Source organism: Corapipo altera, unplaced genomic scaffold, assembly GCF_003945725.1.
Source record: "Corapipo altera isolate COAL_440 unplaced genomic scaffold, ASM394572v1 52b, whole genome shotgun sequence".
NCBI lineage: Eukaryota > Metazoa > Chordata > Aves > Passeriformes > Pipridae > Corapipo > Corapipo altera.
The window spans coordinates 1,824,874-1,836,909 of NW_020884922.1; the positions used below are offsets into that span (position 1 = coordinate 1,824,874).

Consider the following 12,036-nt stretch of genomic DNA (forward strand, 5'->3'; position numbering starts at 1 on the left):
CACATTTACATGAAAAATGTTTGTCCTAAGCAGCTTTGGGCAGAACATTAACCTAAAGGAGGCCTGTCTTTGTTAAAAGAACCCACTGTCCTAGACCATGAACATTTTTTTGTTGAGGCTGTGGGAAGTTATGCATTATATTCTTTTCTTTCTGTCAAGGGTCTTACTAACTCATTTTTTGCGGTGTTAATATTGGCTGAGAATTTGAGGAAAGGTGTTGTGTTTATTCAGTTACACAAACAACTTTGTGAAAACAAGCACTTCTCTTGGCAAAAAAATTTTAATGAGCAAAATCAAAATGCGATTTGCTACTTTTTTTATGTGTCCATAACACTGGCGGTGCTGGTAAGTTTCTCACTTGGAAGAAGTTATTGAATTTTATACTTTAATTATTACTCTTGGTTAGAATTTAAAATGTATGTAAATCCAAGCCAAACAAAAGTCTGCATGAAAGATGATTTATGTGTAAGAAAACTGAATACATATAAGGAGATTCTTAAGCAGATAGTTTACATTTTTTTCTCTTTTTTATGGTGTGTAGGTGCAGTTCTCTTGTCCAGTGTACAAGGATTAGCAATTAATGTTGATCCAGTCCTGTATACCTGGCTTATCTACCAACCTCAGAAACGAGCTAGTAGGCACATTCAACAGGTATGTATTTTTGGAGGGAAAGGAGTGGGAGTGGGGAAGTGTTCACTTCCATATATGCCAGTAGTACATTCTTTTTCCAAATATTTATTGTTTGTTACCATCTTCTGTGTAGCTTATTGCGCATACTTGATCTTATTTTGAATTATTTAAAATGTTAAGTTTGCATATTAAAATTTTAATTTCATAAATTTTTCATTCTTGATTTAAAGAACAAAAGTGGTTTTGTGGTCAGTGTTTGGGATCATTATTTTGCAACTAATTTTAACTACTGAGACCTCATAAGCCTTCTGAGTCTGAATAACTCATCCTATTTTAAAATTTGGGATGGTCTATCAAATAATTATATAACTGGTTATAAAGTCACCACTCTAATTAAACCCCATTTAATAGGAGATGAACCATACAGTTCATAACTTGGCAGAGGTGAGCTCTGTAGCAGATTCTGTATATCATATCAAACTACATGTTTGCGTACAAAGTGGCTGAAAAAGATAGAAGAAGCAAAGGGTGTGGGTCTGTGTGGCACAATGTTTTCTTGATGTATTTTTGACGCTAACTTTCATACCCCATATTCCTGACCTGAGAAGAACACGGGTTTTGCGTGATACTAAACTTATTTATAACTGTTGTTTGGCAGAATTTTCTAGAGCTTAAATTTGTCATAGTTGATAAAACTAGTGGTCTCTATCGCTTGATGTTCCCTCTCAGTTATAAGTCATCATCATGGCCAGGCTTCGTGAACGAAGATTTGGGAAGGCACTATCCACATTTGTTACAGGCACGCTGGTGGCTTATGAGGCCAATACGTGACAGACATATCCGATTGCAAAAGGCACAGCAGAAAGACTCCTTAGATGGTGTATTCTGCAAGGCACGGTTCTTTCTGCGTTGCCTTTTTTCCTCGAGAGTGATCCTGCGTGTATTCTCGAAGGAGACAGCTGCGTTATAGATGGTGTGTCTCCAGGCCTCCCGATTTGATGCCAGAGTAGACCAGTTATGTTGATCAATAAGGCCAAGGCTGAGATGTTGTTTCAGGGAGTCCTTGTATCTTTTCTTCGGGGCTCCTCTCATGGGGCAGCCAGTGGCAAGTTCACCATAGAGCAGGATCTTAGGGAGGCGGTGGTCCTTCATCCTTGAGACGTGCCCGGCCCAACACAGCTGCATTCCCAGTAACATGGCCTCAATACTTGTGACAGCTGCTTGCTCTAGTACAGATGTATTGGTCACATAATCTGACCAGCGGATGTTAAGGATTGTACGGAGGCAGCGTTGATGGAAGCGTTCTAGGAGACGCAGGTGGTGGCGGTAGATGACCCATGGTTCGGAACCACATAAGAGAGTAGACAACACTATGGCTTTGTAAACACTGGTCTTGGTGCTTTTCTTCAAGTGTTATAAGTGGTCAGTTATTAAATGACAATTGTAAGAATCTTTAGATCTTTGTCTCATAATTAGAGATTTTTTTCAGCAGGAACAGAACAATTAATGATTGCTGTGCTGGGATATTGGGGGTACATGCAGCCCAGTGAGGTTCACCACTCTACTACTGAAAGAGTTTGTAGTAAGAAGTTCTACTGTCTGTTTGCGTACTGTATGGTGTAATGTGCAGCTTATTTTCTTTAAAAGGCGATATGGCAAAGCCAGTGCTGCTTATGTTTATATTAGCCAGAAATAGAATTAGCATCTGTCTTTGAACAGAACTTGGGGCTAACTATTCAGTGTGAAGTCTGCAAAATCCTATCAGTTATTAGAGTAAGTTGTACAAGGTCTTGCTGAATAAAGAGCCTATTCCAGTGCTCAGGCACCCTCACCGTAAAAACATATTTCTTTTTCATTCAGAGGGAAGCCTCTGTGTTTCTATGTCCATTTCTGCTGCTCCTTTCACTGGGCACCACTGAGAAGACCCTGGCTCCAATTTCTTTGCACCTTTCCTTGAGGTATTATTATACATTGAGAAGGTCCCCTGTGAACTTTCTCCTTTCAAGACTGAACAATCCCAGCTCCCTTAGCCTTTTCTCATATATAAGATCCTCTAGTACCTTAATCATCTTTGTGGCCCTTTGCTGGACTCGCTCCAGTATGCCCATCTCTCTCATGTTCTGGAGTTCAGAATTAGACCCAGTACTGAGAAATGACCACTTCCTCTGGCAGTACTTTGTGTAATGCAACCCAGGACACCGTTCACCTTCTTTGCAGCAAGGGCACTTTGCTGCCTCTTGTTCAACCTGGTGTCCACTAGGACCTTTTCTGCAGAGCTGCTTTCCAGCTGGGCAGCCCCAGCATATACTGGCACATGAGATTTTTGACCCATGGGGTACACTGCTATTTATTGGAGTTCGTGGTCTGGAAATTATACTGATTACTCCCAACCACCACCTTCTCATTCATATACCTGGAAGTTGTTTCCAGGATTAGTTGTTCCTCATCTTCAGGTGAGATTGACTGACATTTAGTTCTCTGGGCTTTCTTCTTGCCCATCTTGAAAGTAGAAGTGACATTTGCTCTCTTACAGTCCAAAACCAGCTTTCCCAGTTGCCATGATTGTTCAAAGAACATCAGAAGTGATTTTGTGATGACATCTGCCAGCTCTCTCTGCACTCATGGGTATATCCCATGGACTTACATGTCTAGTTTGTCTAGTATTCCCTGATCTGATGCTCTTCCCCTTAGGGTGAGCCTTCCTTGCTCCAGCCTTTTGCCCAGTCTCTGGTAGCTTGGATTCAAGATTGGTCTTGCCGGTAAAGACTGAGGTGAAGGTATTCAGTACCTCAGCCTTTTCCAATAGGAAAAGAAGTTCATAATTTTCCTGACTTAATATCAACATGTATTCCTATAGATAATGAAATATTTTAGCTGGCTCTTTTTCAGCTCTTTTGTTCTCCTACTCCTTTCCTTTTCTAAACTCAAGCGAGCACAAGAATTTAATAAAGATTGTGTAATACTTACATGATTTATACACATTTATTTTCTAAAGTGTTTTATGTTGATTTTGTATCTAACAGCTCTGAATAATGTGCAAGGAGAAGAAAATACAGTTGTTTAGTGTCAGAAAAGTTAGAAAAAAACCAACAAACCACAGATTGGTAATAGGGACAGGATGAGGTAAGGAATTGATATTTGATATCATGAGAATCTATTCACCTCATCATCAGCTAATGGTCTTTCCAGATAATAAGTGTAGAAAGTATTACATGCTGCTTTGTTTAAGAAAAAACACTACTGGTTCACCTTTCCTGTTTGGACCACTGTACTGTGTGTACAGTGTGCAGTAAGCAACACCAACCTTTGCAAGATGATGGATTAAAAATAACTCAAAAATCTGAATCCCCCAGAACACCCAAAATACACTATATATTAAACTGGCAGGAATTACTGTTTATTTTTAATAATAATGAGCTGAAATAACTTGAGTCTTGGGACAGATCAAGGAATAAACTTTATAAATCAAAGTACTGTGTCTTAAAAATATTTTCAAAATCCTCAGTTTTTGGCTTGTAAGCTAGAGACATCTTAGAGATGTTTTAATTCAACCCCTTCTGAGCATCATGCCTATCAAGATACACCAAATTCTTTGTTTGAAAGAAAAACCTCAACAACCAGAACTTGCTAAAATCACAGAATCATAGCATGGTTTGGGTTGGAAAGGACCTTAAAATTCATCTAATTCCAACACCCCTGTCATGGACAGGGGCACCTTCCTCTAGACCAGGTTGCTCAAAGCCCCATCCAATGGCTTAATGTATATGTTAAAAAAGAGTGAATTTGTCATGCCATCTTATTATTAAGCTGTCATCTGATAGTAATAATGGTCAATGGATTGATTTTCAACTTTCTAGTATTTAATATGGCAAGAATGAATTAAGAAATATACTTTAGGATTTTACTCTCCTTTAGTTCAAAACCTGAAGAATAGGTGAAAACTATTCTGAAGAAAGTTATTCCGTGGTATATATTTTTTGTACTGACATTGGTTGTGTTATAACTATGAAATAGAAACACTAAGAAAGGTTTAAAGATGTCAATACATATAAGAAATATTATGTTCGACATGGGTAAATTTTTTGAATGTGAATGTTTTGCTTTTAAGGCCTACATCTTAAGAACAAATACATTAATAAGAAATCTGATAAAAATGTAATTATTATGCTTATATACTGTCCATGTGACTGCTCAAAGGAAAATTACTATAAGCTAGAATCATTGCACTCCCATCCATACATCCTACATTGAAATCACATATTTTACATTATCGGTGTTAAATATCACATTTCTGGTTCCCTGAATTTGTTAGACTTCTATGAGATATGTTTGCTACCACCATTTTTTTCAGTAACTGATAATAATCCATGAAGTTGCAACAGCAAAATCAAAAGACATCCCTATCCGACTTGATGAACTGATGAACCTATGCTAGATTTTAATCAGAGTGTAAACTGATGCAGAAGTTTGAGTTGGTTTTGTTTTTAAACATGTCAGCCAAAATTGGTGTTAATTTTTTAAGAATACTTAGTTTATAAGGATTGTTTTTGTCAAATGAGCTTTATGTGTAGCAGCACCAATGTGATGTTGTAGTATGTGCACCAGTTCTGTAACTCAGCATATCTGTAATGTCTACTTAAACCCCTTGTGTTTCTTTGGTCTGAATGCCCTGTTGAAAAGGTATGCAGACCGAATACCTTGGGTATCTGAATGCCATAAGGCATTTTTTAATGTCTTGTGAAAGATTAGTTAGAACAGAATTTGGGAAAGATATCACTATGGAGTGTGACTTCTTGTATGTATGTGGTTTACAGCCTAACATTGCCTTCCAATTAGAAAGCAACACAAAGTCAAATTTAAGGCCTAGTTTCCAATAATTTAATGTTTTATTTTGACTATTTTTTGAAGATTTTTTCTTCAGGTGTGTCCTGTGGCAGCAAGGCCTTGTTTCTAGTAACTTTTAGATATTTTTTGATATTTGAATATTTTTGAAGACTTTTTCAGATATGTCTTTTTATATTTGTTAACCAATGATGTTTTTCATGTATTTACTCCCTTGTAAAATCCCATACTTAGCTTTACACAGATAAAAATTTGAAGAGTCTGTTTTCCTTGGTAAAGAAGCCTGAGCTATACTTTGATGTGAGATAGTCAGGTATGTATGATGCTGTTTGCAGTGAATTTATAAATGAGCATGTCATCTTTCTCAAATGCACATTACTGTAAAGCCTTCATGGCCTGTCAATACTTTTCTTTCACTACTCGTTTCTATGAGATAAAATGAGTAATTTCAGGGAAGACTAAGCTATCAAAAATGTCTGTTTACACATAGATATATAATATAAATGTGTATGGCTGCATACTTCTGTCATTTTTTTGACTGTTCCATATGCATGCATGTGTTATTACCTAATCTAATGAGTATTTCAGTAAAAGAGTAAATCTAAGCCCAACAGTTCAGGGTGAACATCCTTAGCTGTATACAAGAACAGAAAAATACACTGCACCTCTTCCAGATTCATTGGGCTTTATAGCACTGGAATGTATACACCTAAATTAATCCAGAATCCAAATTTCTCTCTTTCCATAAACGTCTCTGCCATGGAAGACTGTGCATCTGAATTCAAAATGAAGAATTTTTCCTCAGGTGTGTAGGTAGATTACAGAATTTGTCATTAACAATTCAATTTAATTATTTTCCTTCTACTCTTTTTTTTCTTTGTTCATTTTCTCTTTTCACTACCCTTATCTTGGGAATTTTACCTTGTTACAAAATCTTTTCGCTGCTTTATGGAAAGTTCAATGTAACCTGTGGGTATTATCTGTCTTGGTGGTGTACTTTGGGCACCTTTTCATTCAGAAGTCTGCACCAGAGGTCTCTCTGGAATTTTTGACTGAAGTGATTTTATCATTATGGCTTGGTCAGTAGACTCTAGCAGAAAAAGTCCTTTAAATTGTTCTGTCTTGGGATGACTTTCGCTATATTGCACATCTTTGGTTCTTTAAGAGCCAAATGATTCTGATAATGAATGAATGACTCAATATAAGAGTAAGTTTCAGTACCCAAACTTAAGATTTTTCCCTGTTGCAGCAAAGTTGGCTGTTAAGGGCAGAGCTGTGTTGCCTAGTTTCTCTTTTACCTTGATAAGTATCAGGAAAGGCTTTGATAAAACAAGCATGTATCTACAGTAGACATAATTATCTTCTTGGTGTGCAAAGACTTCTCAAATTATGATAGGTTTTGATTTCTGATATTACTTGCAGGTCAGGAGCACTGTGTTTATCCCTATTCAGAATCTGTCACCCCTTACCCCAGAGAAGGCAATCATGTTTCTAAAGGATACAGGAATGAAGTTACTGCTTGCTTAGGAAACTAGAGCTACGTGGGACTCAAACCTTATATGTTCTATATATGTCTATATATGTTCTATATATGTTCTTATATGTCTTGGCTGGCACCAGTTCATTGCATAAGTTTGGAAACATTACAGCTAATCAGAGATTGGTCTTTTATCCCAGCAGAGCACTTTTCCAACCATGCCTGAGGTTCCTACCTGAAGCAGTCACAGAATTTCATCTGAATTAGCAAGTTCACCTGCCAGGAAAGAAGGTGCTTTTATGAACCCCAGGGGTTAGACATGCCTAGTCTTTTTATTTAGCAATTAATTTCAATTAATTAATTTTAATTGGGAACTAGGCCTAATGCCTAGTTTTGTTTGAACTCTCTGAAGCAGTTTAAGTATATTATTAATCTCAGAAATCAAACCAATGAAATGTAATTCTGCAGTTTTTTGATTTCAAGATACTAGAACTTGTAAGATGGGCAAGGTAGATTCTCCTTGCTGTTGCAGCTCATTCTGGCACAGCTTGGACAGTCTTGTAACACGGGTAAATATTCTTCTCTGAGGGAGATAGTGATTGCATGATAGTGATCTTAGATGTTCAATAAACAGCATATCTTGAGTGAAACTGCCATCTGTCCCCACTCCAAAGACTTCAGTAGTTTTTCTTTCTGCTTGCTGGTACAAGCTCCTGCACATGTACACATCCATCTGTGTGCATGCAGCATCCGCCATAGGGGAGAGCTGGGTTTGGTACCATTTCTGGACCACGTCTGGACTGATTCTTTTGAATTCTACATTTCACAAGCCAGTGCTTCATTTTTTTTCTTTTGATAGTAATAGTTAATTTCTTATCTTGGAATATTCTTTTGCCTTTGGTTTGTTATCAAGGAGGAGACTGCATAGGCATCCCTCAAATGAAAGTTACTTGTCTGCTCTGTTGGTCCAATTTTCTGTAAAAACACATTTCTCATGTTCCCAGCTTGGCCTGCAATCTCTTCAGCCTCACACTTGTGGGAAATTATAATTCAGAAATAAAATATTTAATTACCAAAAATCCCAAGAAAAATAAAATATTAGTTCACATAGGGCAAATTTCCACTAGCCCTCTTTACAGGATATTTTAGGTTTGGTTAGTTGGCATATCTCCACATAAATCCAGGAAATACTTGGGTCTAAGTATTTCTGGCAGGTTGGTTTTTAGCTAGTATTACTCTGAGCCTTTCTCTGATTTTAGATCTTTATCATTTCCGAAGTCATGTTGACCAGGCAGTATGAAGTAAAAAAAAAATTTAGTATCTGTTGATCCATTTGTGTGCATAAATAGCATATATGTATGTGCGTGTTTTGTGTACACATACTTCACATGGTGTGTAATGTCTTAGATTGTTTGTGCCAATAAAAATTAAATTCAGAAAAGGATAGCTTTTCTGTAGTTTTTCAGCCTCCGCTCAAAAACTTAATTGTAATAATTGTACTTGAAAAATAGTAAATTTTTTTATTCTGAATTCTGTGAATTGTAATTAATTTCGTATTCTGTATATAACAGCCACAGAACATTATTCCATTGGTAAAACTGTGATCAGTATTCTAGAACAGAATCTGATTTTGACTTTGTGTCAACAAAATAACATCATATAAACATTGCCGTGGTTCCAGAACTTTCTTACGTGCTCTTTATCTTCTTTATAACACTACCAATTAGTAACCATAAAGCTTAATCCCAAGTAGGTGTATTTAAGGTTTACTGCATACTACTTTATAGCTAGCTTTTTGGATTCTTGTGATGAAATTCTTATGATAACACTTGCCTGCAATATCTCCTTTCCCATCAGATTCAGCTTCTCCTGCAGCTGTGGGGCTCTTGTCATCTGCTATTTCCCAAGCAACAATTTCCTCATCAATTTGTGGCTAAAACCCAAATCTTGATGATCCTTTTCCATCCAGTTCAATGCTGATCTTTCATCTTCTGCATTCTTTTAACCAGAAATCTTTTGCCAAAAACCTGACAAGATTGTACTGGGCGTCATCAGCAGCAACATCAGCCTTGATTTCAGTGAGCAAAGATAAAACAGCTGTTTCATTGTCCAGATCAGCACTCAAGCACTCAATATTTGGTCATAATTTTTTCCAGCTTTGTCTGGCTGTGATAGCCTTGATGTTTTTCACTCCATGACTAGTAGTGTAACTTATTATATTTTGCTGATTCGTTTCTTTAGTGGTTCAGAAATAGATAACTGCTTCTTCAGACAGTATTTCTATCCTGTTGTCTTTTGAACTGTCCTGTATTGTCTGCATTCATTCTTCAAAAATTCTTGCTTCACTTTGGCAAGTCAGTGTTCGTACAATGTTACATCCAGAATTGCCAAATGATGGCTCAACTGTTGCCATCACGGGAAAGCTGCAAATGGCTTTGCCTTGTGAAAAGTTATATCAGATAAATGGATAGATTTTGAAAATTAGTGAAAATAAGTGATGTAAAATGTCTGATGAATGTTTAGAAAACTTCAGATCATCTCCCTGTATGCATTTGGGAAGTATTTCTGTGGGGCATAGCTTGTCTTCTCAAAGCTGATGGGGATTTTTGATGTTGTTATAGCTAGAGGACACCAAAGTGGCATGTTACTATGTTCCAGAACAACTTTTTTGTGCTTTTGGAGACAAAATTAATGACTGTACATTCAGAGGGAGGAGGAGAGATGAGAGTTCTGTTTGTCATTGACATTAGTCTTTTTCTATTAACTTTGCATACCACTGTATATATAAGTTGATTGTTTTCACTGGAATAGGATTAAATTGTCTTTCTTATTTTAATTTACTTTTATAGTGGAAAATGATGAAGGCGTTTGGAAGTCATTCTCCTTCAATTAAATGATTTTTCTGTTTGTTTTGGGGTTTTGTATGTGTGCACATGTTGCACACTGCTTGATTCAGGATCTGTTTTCTATTGGAGAAAATTTACAAGCACATTGCCTGCCTCACACGAATTTGTTTCCCACAGAGATTCCTAATGCAATGTGTGGGGTTTCTCATTACGCAGTTCTATGGATTATATTTTCACTCCAATAAGAACAAAATTAAATTACAAAATTAAGATGCGTGTAATCCTAATGTCTGATCTTTAGAAAAAACTTTTGTCATCCTTAAGTGATAACTCTCTGCAAAATCAATGGTATAAATATTCTGCTTTTGTCAACTGTGATGCATCTACAATTTACGTAGCAGCTGATGCTACAGCAAAATATTAAGAGCCAACTGGACAGCAATGTTGAGGATCAAATTTTTTTTAATAATTTTGTCTTTTGTAGCTTTCATTAATAAAAAAAAGTTAAAACAAAGCCAATAGACTGTATTAATTTGTGGACCTCCAGTTCCATAACCCACATGGATTAATACACATTGCTCTTTTCTAATCTTAAAATAATGATCCAGTCCTTCAAAGTAGGTTTTAATGCCTTTGGTTTTGTACAAGTGTCACATTTTGAGCAACTATGCATGAAGAACAATACAGTTCAAAATCAGTTGTTGTCAGTTAAATTTTATACTTAAAATATGAGAAACAAGCACAGTAATGTATAAATATCAAAGAACCTTTTATTTTGAAGCTTAATGAAAGTTATAAATTTCTTTGGGATCTTCATATCTGGCTAAGATTTTTCAATTTCCATTAAACATTCAGATAATTATTTTACTTTGGTGATCAGCCAGGTTTATTCATGTGCATTTGGGCTGGCTAACAACCATGGTATTTTAAGTTAGTTATATTTCAGTTTTTTGTTATAGATTTTTTTCTTCAGACTAACAGGACTGACATTAAGAATTAGAGGTGCAAGTCTGAATGTAGCATTTCATAATTGGTTTTCAGAATATTTGTGCTCCAATCAGTGTTTCAAGTTGTCTTCTGTACATTTCAAAATACGTAGTTTGACATGCTTCTCATGACAGTGTCATAATCCAATATTAATGTGTTTTGGTTTTCAGTGGTTCACAAGGTACTTCTTTTTCTAGCAATCTGTAGGAGCTGTTCCGCTTGGTGTGTCAGTAACTCGAAAAAAAGAGGATGAAGCATCAGTTGGAAGTGCACCTTTGGCAAGGCAGCAATCAAATCAAGCCTCTGAGTATGCCAGCAGTCCTGTCAAAACAAAAACAGTAACAGGTATGATCACTTAATTGAAAGTAGCCTTCCTGCATTTGCAGCCTCTCAATAACATGCCTTCACCATTGAACACATCAGCTGTGCAAATAATATGGAACAACTTTTAGCTCTGAAGAAATTACAAATTTTTGAATTAAAAATAATCTTACGTATAACTTTGAAATACATGTTTATTTTTCTTCTCATTTTCATTTAGTGCTGTCTTTGGGGCTCTGATAGTTTCATATAATAGTTTTTTTAAAATGAGATAAATGAGAGCTGCTTTCAATAGGATATCTGCCAATTGCATTGATACTTAGTCCATAATTTTGTCAGACTTCACTGTGATTAATCTCTGATTTCAGTCAGTCTGTTTGCATTGCTTAAAGTCTGGCATGTATGGAAGTCAAGATTTGTGCATGAAAAGTTAAAATTCATTGTTTTCAAAATCACCCATAGAAAGTGCATTTGTTAGTGCTTCTGTTTCTGGACTTCAAGAAACTATTTAAGTTTAGGAATATTTTCTGGACATTTAAGAGTCTAAACTGAAACTTTGTTATCACTAATCAGGATGATATGGTTTTCTGGAAATTTCTAGTCTATTTATTCATATAGTACTGTCTGCTAGTAGTAAAGTAGGTAATGATCCAAAGAAAATTACTGTCCAGCTGAAACATTTATTGATCCTTCTGAAATACACTATGCAAATTCTCTTTTCCTTCGCATTGATGTTTATTTCCAGATAATCATGAAGTACTTCAGGATCTTGTCTGCTGAAACTAAGATTACAGTATTGTCCATTAGTGTTAGAGTTAAATGCTGTTTTGGGATAAACGCCTATTTTGATAAAAAGGGCTAAAACCAGAAAATCTGTTTGCTGAATCATAGTGGGTTGTTGTGTTATCGTTGGTAGTAAAACAATAGATTCAT

General features: G+C 36.1%; 1 protein-coding gene across 4 annotated transcripts in view; it reads left to right on the forward strand.

Moving 5' to 3' along the window:
- Positions 1–12,036, forward strand: part of VPS13B (vacuolar protein sorting 13 homolog B) — a 426,536-nt gene that overhangs the window by 182,821 nt on the left and 231,679 nt on the right. For all 4 annotated transcript variants that reach the window (XM_027657093.1, XM_027657096.1, XM_027657095.1 and 1 more), the window contains exons 20-21: positions 542–651; positions 10,980–11,127. In XM_027657093.1, the coding sequence (XP_027512894.1) occupies positions 542–651; positions 10,980–11,127 (258 nt within the window). The remainder of the gene's footprint in view (positions 1–541; positions 652–10,979; positions 11,128–12,036) is intronic.